The 14951-nt window shown below is 37.4% G+C and overlaps 1 protein-coding gene across 4 annotated transcripts in view; it reads right to left on the bottom strand.

Moving 5' to 3' along the window:
• LOC144964748 (uncharacterized) overlaps positions 1-14951 on the bottom strand; it is a 64463-nt gene that overhangs the window by 13006 nt on the left and 36506 nt on the right. The window contains exon 1 of one of the 4 annotated variants that reach the window (XM_078899323.1): positions 13272-13613. The exons of 2 other annotated variants lie outside the window; for them this stretch is intronic. In XM_078899323.1, the coding sequence (XP_078755449.1) occupies positions 13272-13278 (7 nt within the window). In that variant the 5' untranslated portion in view covers positions 13279-13613. Of the gene's footprint in view, positions 1-7275; positions 7521-13271; positions 13614-14951 lie in introns of those variants that run through there. One more of the 4 variants, XM_078899325.1, reaches the window with a different exon arrangement.

The raw sequence follows: 14951 nt of genomic DNA on the forward strand, positions 1-14951 counted from the left end.
TTCTTCCCAATCTACAATATCATCTTCCCACGATATACACGTCTCTGGTTTTTCTTCGTCTTACCTCGACCCTAGTTTCTTTAAATAACAAGCAATAAGAAAACCCAACAACAATTAAAAAAATAAATAAATAAATTTTAAAAAAATAATAATAATAATAAAAACTATCCTCCCACGACGTGCCTCAATGGAAATGCTGAAAACACCCCATTCAAATTCTATTCCAAGAAGAAAAAAAGAAATTTAAAAAGAAAAAGAAAAATCTGGATCTCACGTAATCTTTGCAGCTATTGTAATTCGTCTGTAATTATTTCTTAACCATCCCCATCACGTCACCTCCAAAATTCTTTGTCCCTCAAATCACACTCACCCTCCAATTTCCTGGGGGTTTCTCTCTCTACGTCACTGCCTCGTCTTTTGTCATGCTCACGACAACAACAATAACCACTATACTTCAAATCCATGCACGGCAAGTTGCACGTGCTGGTTGTTTAAACTACCGTAAACAGACAAAACGCCTTCTTTTATTTTCGCCAGAGATTTCTCGCTACTTCATATTTCATTGAAGTAAGTTGACTTTCGACTAGTTAAAATACTTAACCCGAGATTTATTTTGATCTCGGGTTTTTTAAAAATTTCTAGACAAGTTATGGATTGCCTTAATTCATCGATAGTTGAAGTAAAAATGACGCTGGCCAAAAATGATTAAAAAGTTTTGGGGTTGTTTTTTTGGGTTTTTTTTTTTTTTTTGTCAGTGTACGCAAAAAATTAAAAGTTCAACCACCGATCTGTGTCACGCTAGGGTGAGTGAATAGCTCAATAGAGAAATAGACAAAAACAACTCAATTTACCCATGATGCATTAGACATCATCAATGACTTGCTTTTTTGTCATTGAAGATAGCGATAACGTCGACGGAACGGAAGACGAGGCGGATGTGAACTCTTTCAGAAATTTGTTTAAACATACAATCTGAACACGCAACGATAAAACGAATTGACAGCTGAACTCAACTTCACCAAAAACCTGAATAGATGAAAAGACTCTTTTGAGTCCTGTATTTTTTTTTTAATACGTGGAATTCCCTAATTTGTAATTATCTACCAAACAAACGCTGTAAACAAGAGTCGTTAAAACATTCAGTCTGTCCTCTTTTATTTCATCCATCTTTTGTTATTTGGGTTTTTAAAAAAAAATATTCTCCCCCAATAGATATGTCAGCGACAAAATTCATCTGTTCAAAATGAGAAAAATCTCTAAATTTTCCCTTTCACTAAATAGACGTAAAGTACCCACCATAATCGCCTTATCAAAGATTTAATGTGGGGAGCTGGATTGATAAGTTATATAAACATTCTAATTAGAGGATGAGACAAGGGGTCTAACATGGTAGATGTGAAAACAGAACATAAAAGGTCACCTGAAAAGACAACAGTCTTTGTTACTTTCGTTCTTGCCAACCAATCAAAATTAAATAATATAAGATAGCAAAAGTTAACACAAATGAGAAGACAAAGGCAAAGTGACTACGATCATCGTATTGAGGCTATGCATTTACGTAAAATACTCACTTCATCTGCCAGCCAAATTAAACACACCAACACACAAAATTGTTTGTAACTTTAACGTTTATAGTCTTATTTATATAATTTAATGATAACTAATCACTAATAGGCTGTCTAAAATAATAACAGAGAGCCCAGTTACGTCAAGTTCGTTCCTTTTATACGTTCTGCCTGAGCATGTACGCCATCTTTGATCGTTGTGTGTTGGCGACAACTCGCTGTAATTACATTAGCCTGTTAGAACTAGTGAGTAATTATTAATTCCTATAATATTATGAATGTATCCATAGACTCGTGTCTGACCCCAAAAATTAACGGAATGAAAACTATTATACACACCATAGAGATGGAATAAAGGGTTGTTCCATTTTTCATAGACATCGATAGAATTAAACAATAGGTCATCATCATCAGTATGGGAAACAAATGCCATTATCCTGGACATGGAAAAATAGAATGTAGGGGGGGGGGGGGTATGTCTATGAATTCTATACAACACATCATAGACAGTGAGTCAAAGAATAGATCAGTATTATTCGATAACCAATAACACTATCATGCACATGGATAAATGGTATGGAGGGGGGGGGGGGGGGGAGGGTCGATGGTATGTCCATGACTTCTATAAAACACATCATAGACAGTGAGTCAAAGAATAGATCAGTATTATTCGATAACCAATAACACTATCATGCACATGGATAAATGGTATGGAGGGGGGGGGGGGGGAGGGGCGATGGTATGTCCATGACTTCTATATTACACATCATAGACAGTGAGTCAAAGAATAGATCAGTATTATTCGATAACCAATAACACTATCATGCACATGGATAAATGGTATGGAGGGGGGGGGGGGGGGGGGGAGGGGCGATGGTATGTCCATGACTTCTATATTACACATCATAGACAGTGAGTCAAAGAATAAATCATTTTTATTCGATAACCAATAACACTATCATGCACATGGATAAATGGTATGGAGGGGGGGGGGGGGGAGGGGGCGATGGTATGTCCATGACTTCTATATTACACATCATAGACAGTGAGTCAAAGAATAGATCAGTATTATTCGATAACCAATAACACTATCATGCACATGGATAAATGGTATGGAGGGGGGGGGGGAGGGGCGATGGTATGTCCATGACTTCTATATTACACATCATAGACAGTGAGTCAAAGAATAGATCAGTATTATTCGATAACCAATAACACTATCATGCACATGGATAAATGGTATGGAGGGGGGGGGGGGGGGGGCGATGGTATGTCCATGACTTCTATATTACACATCATAGACAGTGAGTCAAAGAATAGATCAGTATTATTCGATAACCAATAACACTATCATGCACATGGATAAATGGTATGGAGGGGGGGGGGGGGGAGGGGCGATGGTATGTCCATGACTTCTATATTACACATCATAGACAGTGAGTCAAAGAATAGATCAGTATTATTCGATAACCAATAACACTATCATGCACATGGATAAATGGTATGGAGGGGGGGGGGGGGAGGGGCGATGGTATGTCCATGACTTCTATATTACACATCATAGACAGTGCGACACAGTCGAACAAAAAAAAAAAAAAAAAGATAATTGGAGAACCAATAACATCATGCATATCAATTGATGATTGGGAGGGTGGGACCAGGCCGGTGGTGGGGGGGAGGGGGGGGGGGGTGTGGAACTTTTGGAGAATGGGCTCGGTCCCCTGTGGCATCCCCGTGGTATCACACGATATTCCACTTAATATTGTGTAAAGTATGGACAAATAGCACAATGTTGCGTATGAGCGCAAAAAAACCCAAAACAAACAACACAACATAGATACACGCTAATACACACACAAACGCACGCTCACACACACACACGCGCGCACACACACACACACGCACACACACTTCGCAAAATTCTAGGTTTTAAAACTTTTACTAAAATGAGAGTAATTTATATGATCGACATTAATTGGAGGATGAATTTTCTGGTCATATTTTTAAATACATGTTTTTCCAGAGTACGAAAATTAATTGATTAATAATTTGAAACAGGTACCCTGATGTTCGAGTCTGTTTTGAAAGTAGAAGACCAAGTCCTTGGCATTGGACATCCAGTATTACATTCCCTATGTATGAATGGTACGAATAATACTGGCTCAGGTGTCGTTGTTATGTTTGAAAATTGTTAAAGACTCCCAAGAAAGTTTCGCGGGAAACATATTATTATGTGTAAATAAAATCACGGTAACTCACAGCATATTATAATGATTAATATTAGGCAGCGCACCCGTGACATTATGTGGCCATTCGTTTCAAAACAGTATGAGGTGGTGAACAACTAAATGCTTTAAATTGAATTTTGAGCCTTACCTATAATATTTGAGTTAAGATAAATTATGTTTTCAACGAGGAAAATGAATTTTGTTGCTTAAATTTTAAAACACATTATTCCCTTATTCTGATTAATATCGATTCCGTTTTCTTCATCTAGTTTGTTCCGACATGAAAAAAAATGTAGTCCTTCAGAGCCATTAGGCTCATGGAGCCGGATTTTATCCCGGTTTCTAATGCGTGAAACAAACAATAACAATTTCTTGTTACCCTTTGGATAAGACTCTAGTCTACCGCAAAGTACTTTCCGTCAGATCTCATAGACACAGATACCCAATCAATGCTGGGGGTCAGAAAAAAATATCAACTTCACCCGGTATCGATCACATCGCATGTGAACTGAGTGCTCCCCCTTTCCCGATTACGATAGAATGGCAAGATGGCCCCTCCCTCTCCACCCACCCCAACGTTTCAAATATTATCGTGAAACCCATTTTTTTTTTAAAGATCGAAATATTGATTCTTGACAAGCAAGCGGTCATCTTAATTAATCGATATACATATGAAATTAAAGATTCGGAACCAAAACCGAAAAAAAAGTGTTTTGTCAATACAGGGCAGGGTAGCGGTCTTGTTTGGCTATTTATTAAGGGCGTTTGAAACTCGAGATCTACTCATTAAAAGAGGCAGGCGTGAGAGAAACAGAACTTGAGACAGGGGAGATAAAAAAATGAGACAAGAAAGATATTTGACGATGATGGATGGATGGATGGATGGATGGATGGAGGTGATTGTTTTGAGATTCTTTGTTTTAGCCAGGACTGGTGGTTCTACAGACCGACCGACCACAGAAGTAGAACTCTAAAAGACAGGCCTAATGAAACAATTGTGATGAGTGGGAAAATAAAAACAAGTATTAACCTATTCTGGAAAGACACGTATCTAAACGCCGATGTGGTCTAGTGATAGACACTCGCTTTCGAAGCGTAATGTCCTAGGTGCGAGCCTCGCTTGGCGCATAGTTAAGCCCTTGGAAAAGGCTCTTTACTCACTTTCCCTCACCGTACTCGGGTGTAAAATGAATACCTGGCCGTTAACAGCGTTGTCTCTGTCCGAAAAAAAATTTGTAATATCGCCTAACAGGCGTCATGTCCCGTCCTACATGTTAAGTTTTGCTGTTGCCATGATGGACCCCTTGTAAAGCGTCATCATCATCATCATCATTATCATCATTATCACCATCATCATCATCATCATCATCATCATCATCATCATCATTATCACCATCATCATCATCATCATCATCATCATCGTCTTCATTATCTCCGTCATCATTATAATCATGAAAATCACCATTGTTATCATGCAATTAGGTTACGCTTTCAATTTCAAGAATAATTAACCCTAAGCTACCAATGAAAGTAGTGAACATGTGCGAGGATATCGAGAAGTGTAAGCAAGTGGAGACTCAATGTCCCCTTAACTCTTACAAATGCCATACAAGGAGCTCCTTTTTAAGCCCAATGCTCATCACACGGTGAAGTCCGAGCACTCAATCAATCGGCAGGAAGTGAGAAAATGAAGAGGCATCTTATAACATCTGATAGATCGTATGAACGTGATCACCTTAAAGAGGCCCAGCACTCTTAACCCAACATAAACCAATGAGATTGCTCCTCCTCTAGATGCCACTGCTCCCCATTCGTTACAGATGTTAAAACATTGACAAAATACTTTTTTTTTTGGTACATATTTGGCCAGAAAATTTTATTTTCATAAATCGATAGATTATGATGACTCGTGACTTCACGAAAGAGATTTAAATCGGAGGCTTTAAAAAAGTCACGGGTTTAAGTCTTTTTTGGCATATTATTGGGATTGGCCTTAATCTATCTGAATATTATCGTGAAGCAAACATTTCATGACCAAATTTCTATTTTTTTTAAAAGGTTATTAATGTCAGTGTACTTTAGCAATTCTCAAGAGCCCACAAAGTAAAAAGTGGACGCAGGAGAGAGAACGATGTAACGACTTAATGGGGGTGTTTTGAGTGGGTCAGCGGAAGTCGAGGAGTCAAGTGTCCGACATAATTTTACAATAGACAAGGATGACTGGCCTACTTCCTGGTATGGTGTTACCATGGAAACCAAGACGACGCTAATGGAAAATACGTGTCTGATACAAAACGCTTCCTATTTAGGGAGTTCCGTCGTCGCCAAATATACAATAGAATGATACAGTAATCCTTGGTATTATTATTTGGGTCATGACGTTACAAAGGAAAGATGTGATTAATCCGGCTTGTTTTCTTAACCTTAAGAACGAAAGGCAACCATGATACAAAAGTTTAATTAATGTAGGGGGAAAAAAAGCGCTCTACACGGAGTCCCAATTAACCAGCAATACTTTTGACAGGTGGGATGGGACGTGAAGTCTGTGAGGCACTCTTCAAATTAAATATATATTTTCATCTTTTGTTTGTTCTATTTTGGTTTTTGATAATGAGCCAGGTATTGTTTTAACACATTGATCTATTTGCAGGATTAGAGAATACGAGTAAAGAGCGCCGCTATTAACAAGATTCGAATCAGATGCATCGTCAAATAATTATTCTGATATGGGAGTGTAGCTTGCGGAAGAAACAACGTGGACAAATATATATATATATATATTGGACGTTTATGAGCGCACTCTCAAGGTTTCACTCAATGCCATTCAAAATGGTTCATTTATTTCTATAGAAGGCCGTATGGAACCATTTCATACAAAAGAAGGAACATCTAAGGCGTCTTTTACTTTAGTACTAGCATTCTGACAGTCTTATTAAAAATGTAATAGGGACGGTTTCGGCTCCAAACCCTGCTTTACAGATAAAACGGTGATAAAAATATCTAGTTCTTGTAAAAATCTAACATCCATTGATTCGTGACAAGCAATAGCACCTATAGCGAGTGGTGTCTAAAAATTAAAACCCCCCCCCCCCCCCCTTTAAATCAAACAACAACAAACAAAAATAACAACAAAAATAAAACACACACACACACACACACACACACACACACACACAAACAAACAAACAAACTCGTCGCAGTAAAGTATGTATGTAGCTTTTAATAAATCGGTACCCCTACGGTCGCACACCACTTTTAGCATTACTTCACTATAGATGAAACACTCTACAAACTGAACTATAGACACCACAAAGGCATGTCAAGATGGATCAGCGTGAGGAGCCAGCATTGATACAAGACAACAATCAATCTGTACGGGAATTCACAGTATCAGTTGCAATAGAGGGAGAAAAAAACAAACAAACGGCATTTCAACTTAAACAAGATTCATATTTGGAGGGAAAAAAATAAATATAGCGCACCTTTTCCAAGCACGTACTTCAATTGACGATAAGAACAATGTTGTTGTAAATCTTAAAATCCGAGAGAAATGTAGGTTAAAGCCACACCAAATGTTACCGGCCAGGTGAAATCATTGCCCAGAATAAAGTTAAAATTTTTCACTTCATTGAATATTTAATCTCCTGGATACCCGTTCATATCACATAATTTTACATGAATTACCATAAAAAATAAAACACGCCTGACAGTGTTGAGTATTTACTATAAACAGCTGGGAATTTTTTTTAACGACATCTACACATCAATGAAGAAACTGTAAATGAAAAGAAGGAGCAAAAATTGCCGTAATTGTTGGGGAGAAAAAAAAAGAATACAACTAAAAAATTATCAAAGACGGGATCTGGCGTGACATATTGCGTGGCATTTGAAAGGGACAGAGCGGAAGTCAGAAGACGACTATTATAAAGATTGAATACAGAATACAACATTTTATTGCGCGTGTTTGGAATCGAATGCAGGACTCAGACTCAGACTTGGGGTTTAAAAAGCTACAATGGCGTACCATGACAGAACGCCTTTTCAGAAAATATTTACTTCATACCATACTGACAAAACGAGTTAGTTTCCTCAGAATTACCTTCTCTAAAGTCACAGGCTTAAGAATGTTTACCAAGATTGGGGGCCATCTTAATCGATTGATATTTGTGGTTAAAGTCTGTCTCCTTTGTTGGCCAAAGTGAGAAAATAAAAAGCTGATTTGTTAATTTACGTTAGTGAAATAAATGCAGAATAGAAGGGCTGGGGTTATTCAAATAATAGAAAACTCAAGCCGTGCTAGCTACTCTCAGATCTGCTGTGCTTAACGCTCTGATAACTCATTCAAGTTTCAGAATATACTCAGCAACAGGCAGCAGGAAACTGTGGTTAATATAATTGATACAAGCTACACATTTATATAATATAATTGTGAGACGCTCCAACTCCGGCCCTGACCCCTCCCCTATTAAAAAAAACCAACCTCAAAATGATATAAACATTCATGGTGAGTCATACATACACTGAAAGGTGGGCTTTTTAAAATGAAATTTCAGGGAATTTATTTTGAACTCAAAAGAGGCGCAGAACAATATTATACTTAGATCTAATTCTATTCTTCTATCAAGTAAAGTCATAATTAAGACATAATAAAACAGTCTTTGTGATAATGATGATAATAATAATAATAATAATAATAATAATAATAATAATAATAATAATAATAATAATAATAATGATAATAATAATAACAATAATAATGATAATATAATAATAAAAATAATAATAATAATAATAATAATAATAATAATAATAATAATATAATAATAATAATAATAATAATAATAATAATAATAATAATAATAATAATAATAATAATAATAATAATAATAATAATAATAATAATCATCCCCATTTCTATATCTTATTTGGAAACAAATTTTTAGCTCAATGCGCTTCAGATTCAAATGTTTACATTCTTGTTCATTCTCACATAGAACATTGAACAGAATTGAAACGATGTGTCAAATTATAAGCAAATAAACTCGTACATACACGTGACACGGCGTGTAGAATAAGTGAAAGCTCATCCCTATTTTCCGCCTGTTGTGACAAGTAGAAACAAATTTCATTCAAGATTCTTTCATTTTTTTCATTTTTTTGAGGAATTATAACACTCGGACTTTTTCAAATTCAATGTCAATCTTTTCAATGGAAATTTATTTGAAAACTTGTGTGACTGGAATCTCTTTTATTTGAGTAGCGTTTTTTTTTTTTTTTTTTGTTTTTTTTTTTTTTTACGTTACGCACTGGAAATACGGCATTTAAAGATAAGAAATTATAATGGGTGGTTCGAGGACGGATTTGTGTTGTGTGAGTGTGTGTGTGTGTGTGTGTGTGTGTGTGTGGTGTGTGGGGTGGGTGGGTGGGGGGGGGGGGGGGGGGGGGAATAGAGTGGCGTTACCTCATGTCAGCGTTTTACGTCAAGTAAACATAGATTTGATTTTCAACGTGCTCACTTCCGTTTGAATAATAATAATATATCATTGCATTGCCCCATTGAATTTGTGTCCCACTTTGGGTCAAGTGTATATACTTATAAATTATCCTGTTGGGGAAGAGGCAGTGGGTTTACATCGGAGAGAATATCTTGCATGTGGAATGGGAAGAGAGGATATGAGGGGGGGGGGGGGGGGGGGGGTCCGTTCCCTTATGTTTCAAGGTATGGAATGAAATGCTAAATAAAATAAATATGGCCATTGATTTAGGTGTGGTTGATTCTGTCTTGTTATGCATCAAAGAAGAAAAATCATTCAAACTGAAACTGAGGGGCACTGGCAATGTGCCGTGAAATAACAAACTTTGATGCTTTAAACGGCTCAGGCTTCATTACATGCATGGCGGTTACTTCTCACTGTCTGAAAACGACGAGAAATCACCTTCGGTTGATATGAAATCTAACGCCGCTTGCGTTGGATGTTTCTTCCAGTTCATATAAACAAGAGTGCATAGAAAGACATACTTCGAACTCCTATACACTATCACAACTGCCTGGTTTGTTTATTGTCTAAATTCCACCGATACTCGCGAAGTCCCAGGTTTGGGAATTTTTGCCAAGATGAGGGCCATTCAAATCTGTCGACATTTGAAGGACGAGTTTTCTGGCCAAGTTGTTTTTTAATACATGGCAGTTAATTGGTTAAAACCTTTCTACTCACTGGCGTGCCGGGCACTTGTCCCTGTCACCAACAAGCCGATTCATACACCCACATGATTCGTCCCATCTACTGACCATCTCGCCCTGTCTCGCTTTCTTTTTTTCACCTTTTGCTATCCATTTAACCCTTTGTTCAAACTTTTGTTAAAAACTGTGATCTTAACTAGACTTTCATTTTCCTCTCTGCTTGTTCAGCACTGTATCGAACATATACTATTATAATTAAGCGGGTTACATTTAGATAGTAATACAATTCTTTTCTCACACCAACCCCCCCCCCCCCCCCCCCGATCACAAACAAAGAGAATTTAATATCGAAAAAGGACATTGATAATCGAGAAATCTGCCGCGCACGGTGCTATGCCGAAAATAGAATAGAAATCAGTTTGGAAAGTTGAGGACAGTTGACAGTTGATAGAATAATTTCAGCCACTTCACTTCCGTCAAACTCCCTGACAGCAAAGTCATTTCTCTTGTTATCTCCCCTGACATTTGTCAGCAAATCAGACACGTGCATTCGACGTCCTCATCATCAAAATGGCGGCAGTTGCGATGGACGATAGCCATTTTAAACCAATTCGTTCGAATATCTGTCCGATCTAAATCAATATCCCTCCATCTGCACTTTGTCACAGATCTGTGATGGATAAACTGTCAAATATCTGCCTGGCTGGGTCATGCCTGTGTTATCTTTATGGCTTGTCGTGGTGATCGGCAGTCATTTTTAGCATTACTTTGATCTTGGACAAGATAAGAGATTTTTATTTTGATCATAATAGTAATAAAATCATTTCATTCCAACCGCTTCCCGTCTCTCTCTCTCTCTCTCTCTCTCTCTCTCTCTCTCTCTCTCTCTCTCTCTCTCTCTCTCTCTCTCTGTGTGTGTGTGTGTGTGTGTCTTTCTGTGTGGGTGTCTCTCTCTCTCTCTGTCCTCTCTCTCTCTCTCTCCCTCTCTCTCTCTCTCTCTCTCTCTCTTTCTTTCTTTCTTTCTCTCTCTCTTTTACTCTCTCCCTCTATCTGCCTCTTTCTCTCTCTTTCTTTTTTCTCTCCCCCCCCTCTCTCTCTCTCTCTCTTTCTCTCTCTCTCTCTCTCTCTTTCTCTCTCTCTCTCTTTTACTGTCTCCCTCTATCTGCCTCTTTCTCTCTCTTTCTTTTTTTCTCTCCCCCCCCCCCTCTCTCTCTCTCTCTCTCTCTCTCTCTTTCTCTCTCTCTCTCTCTCTCTCTCTCTCTTTTGCTTTCTCTCTCTCTTTCTTTCCTCCTCTTTCTTTCTTTCTCTTTCTTTTTCTCTCTTTCTCCCTCTCTTTCTCTCTCAATCTCTCTCACTCCAGAACAGGAATTTGCACGCACACATACACACGCACAAAAACATACAAAGAAAACACAAACACACAAACACGTACACACAAATAAACACACTATGGGCTTTTATACGGCACGAGATCCACTTGACGTGTTGAAAGCACTTATCAATGAAACTCATGCTAACACTAACATGCAGGGTGATACGAGCAGCAAGGCTCTATTACATTATAATTTCAACTGATAAAATGTTGGTAACAGCCAGATAGTTATTTATTTGACACTTTAGTGTGGTTAAAAAAAAAAAAAACAACCCACACATTTCTTTCCAAGGACTGAGAAACTCCTATAGCGAAGCTCGAACCCTGTACCTCACTACGACGGCAAACCCGTCCAATTTTGAAATATTGAAAATAGAAAAACCAACAAAAAAGTGAAATATATATTTGAATTGGAAGATATATCATTGGCTTGTTAATTTATTTAAAACAAAAAGAGTACCATGGCCAATATAATCATCGCCATGGTGTATTCATGATTACTCACGCAAATACTCATTAACTCGCCTTGGGGAATGGAAGCGTTCACCTAGAACGATCATGCACGTCAATCGTTCATTCCATCACTGATTCACAGTCGCGTCGGCTCCGGACTCAAATTGCATCATACGACACCGGATATTTGACACAAACATGGCAGGTATTGGGGAAAACACCAACGCCCCCCCCCCCCCCCCCCCCCCCCCCCCCCCCCCCTCCCACCCTCCAAACCAAACACACACAAAAAAAAAAAGAAGAAAAAAAACACAAAAAAGCAAAGAAATATTATGAAAACAACCAAATAAAAAACAACAACAAAACAAAAAACAAGCAAACGATTTTAATGGCGATCATTGAATATTTCACAAACTTCATTTATCTAATATTATTGAGGCCGCGTGGTGTGGTCTTGTATTAGGAAACACATTCGGACCTTTGTATCCGGTTCAAGTCCCGCTTTGGGTGTAGGAAATCTTTATTCACACTTTATTCTCTCGTGGCAATCATTTATTTTAAAAAGTCTACCAGGCCTAACAGACAGGCGTCAAGCGTTGCTCTTGTAAAACACTTTATAAAATTGTGTCAAGGTTATTTATTTTTTGTTGCTGTTGTTTTCTACATAACCACATACCTATCTTAAAGCCCGAGAGGATCGCTGTACTGTCTCCTGATGAAAACAGTTTGAGCGGGTACGTCATGAAAGCGTTAAAAAAAATAATTGAAATTAGAATTTATGTCATGCAAGCGGACGCACATAAATTGAATTTGCAACGAGTAAAATGAATTTCGTGGGGACTTATTACCAATTTGATAAGCCAATAATATTGTCGGTGCATGTGAGTATGACTTTCAGTTCCGATATCTCTTCATTATCTGTTAAGAATTTTTTTTCCCCTTATGATTGTGTATGTGTGTGTGTGATATATATATATATATATATATTTATATATATATATATATATATATATATATATATATATATATATATATATATATATTTATTACAATTCACAGGAGGGTAAAATGAGCGGAAAATGTATATTTTATGTTATAAATATGGTAAGGGGATTATGTTATTTAACCTTTGTAACTCGTATCGGTCTCTCTCTCTCTCTCTCTCTCTCTCTCTCTCTCTCTCTCTCTCTCTATCTATCTATCTATCTATCTATCTATCTCTATCTATATATATATATATATATGTGTGTGTGTGTGTGTGTGTATGTTATATATGTGCGTGTGTGTGCGTGTGTATGATAATATAATATTATGTACAATTTGGACAATATCCATCTCGCGGCTCTAATACTAATACCTTCTTTTCACCATCCCACCCAAAACCAAGCAATATAATAATAATTTTAAAAAATAATATTAAACAAATTAAAAACTAATAATGAAAAAAGAAATCATCATTAGAAAATACTCACTTGTCATCAACGCTCGTCAAATAGCAAGATAGAAAATCACCGCTCTCGAAGTTCTCCTTTGGCGCATCGTAATTTTTAACATCCGCATTATTATGAACGCCAAACACTTACAGTTGTTTTATATTTTGATTAATTTCCCATAAATGAACAGAAATAAATTATAGTCCGTGGACAGAAAGCACCAGAGGACATAACGTTCCGCTGACCACAAACGAATCCACAAAGACTCCCCCCAATGTCCAAACACTAACCAGGGATACTTTATTCAACCCCAGACTGTGGACAGGTCCCCGGACGGAGTAGCGAAACGTCCCAGATGTGAAAATGACAATGATGATAATCAAGAAGATCCGCAGGCAAAGCAACGAGGGGAGGGGAGTGTGTGTGTGTGTGTGTGTGTGTGTGTGTGTGTGTGAGAGAGAGAGAGAGAGAGAGAGAGAGAGCGCTTCAAGAATAGTCCCATCGCGATGCCCGCTCACTCCATCAGCACGTGCGGCAGTCTGCATCCCACGACAATTTGATTCATAAAAATGTTGTGATGAGAGATGGGGGAGGGGGGGGGGGGGGGGGAGAGAATAGTGGTTGGAGGAAAAAGGGGGGTTTGAGGGCACGCGTTCCCTCTCGATGTATTTGAATGATGGGTCGTCTAAAACTTGAAGTGGGGGTCGTCTAAAACTTGACGTGAAGACTGAGATACCATTTACACAACAACAAAGAAAAACAAAAAAAATCCCACTTATTTAACAATTTGGCCAGTGAACTTAGCCATTCAACTAAAATCGATCGATTTAGATGACCAAAAACTCCCAAACCTGGAACTACATCGATGTTTGAAGGACGAGTTTTTGGCCATTTTTGGCCATTTTTTAAAACACGTTTTTTTTTTTTTCACGGCAGAGAGATGTATGATTGTAATCTCTGCCCAATAATGATTCAAATTAAACATTCCTAATATTTTATAGACTGCTGCACGGGCTACAGATACAATTAACATAGTTAAATAATGTTGTAAAAAAAAAACCCACAAAAAAAAAACAACTTTTCACGTAAAGCGAAATGCCGTGTTAGAAAAAAAATTACTTGCATTCTGAGAATAAACCAATACAAAAAAGTTCTTTTCTGATTGTTTTTTTTTTTATTTCTGCACTGCAGTTCACACATATTTAATTTTAATTTTTATCTGAACAGTGATCTCATTTTACTACCTATTCAAACACACATTCACGCACAAAATTATCAGCTTATTATACCAATGGAAATATCATCACGTGATTCTAAAACAAGGAACACTGAAGGGGTATTTTCAGGGCCTTAGAAAATTCTAATTTGCATCATCATCATCATCATCATCATCATCATCATCATCATCATCATCATCATCATCATCATCATCATCATCATCATCATCATTATAATCGTAACATCACTATCATATGTTTTATCTATATAAATACCATATACATAATATGATATGATGATATTCATTAAGATAATAAGTTTTTTTTTGTTCTTTTTTTTTTTTTGTTTTTTTTTTTTTTTTTGGGGGGGGGGGGGGGGGTTGTAAACATTCAGAGAATAATCCAAAACTCCATGGCCTCAATCGATGATATATTATAAAGAGACAATGGCGAATAGCATGTCCATCAACCCTCATCATTCCAGACAGATTGTGGATCGAGG

This window comes from Berghia stephanieae, chromosome 2 (genome assembly GCF_034508935.2).
Source record: "Berghia stephanieae isolate SIO BIC M18660-M18661 chromosome 2, UCSD_Bste_1.3, whole genome shotgun sequence".
NCBI classification, from domain to species: domain Eukaryota; kingdom Metazoa; phylum Mollusca; class Gastropoda; order Nudibranchia; family Aeolidiidae; genus Berghia; species Berghia stephanieae.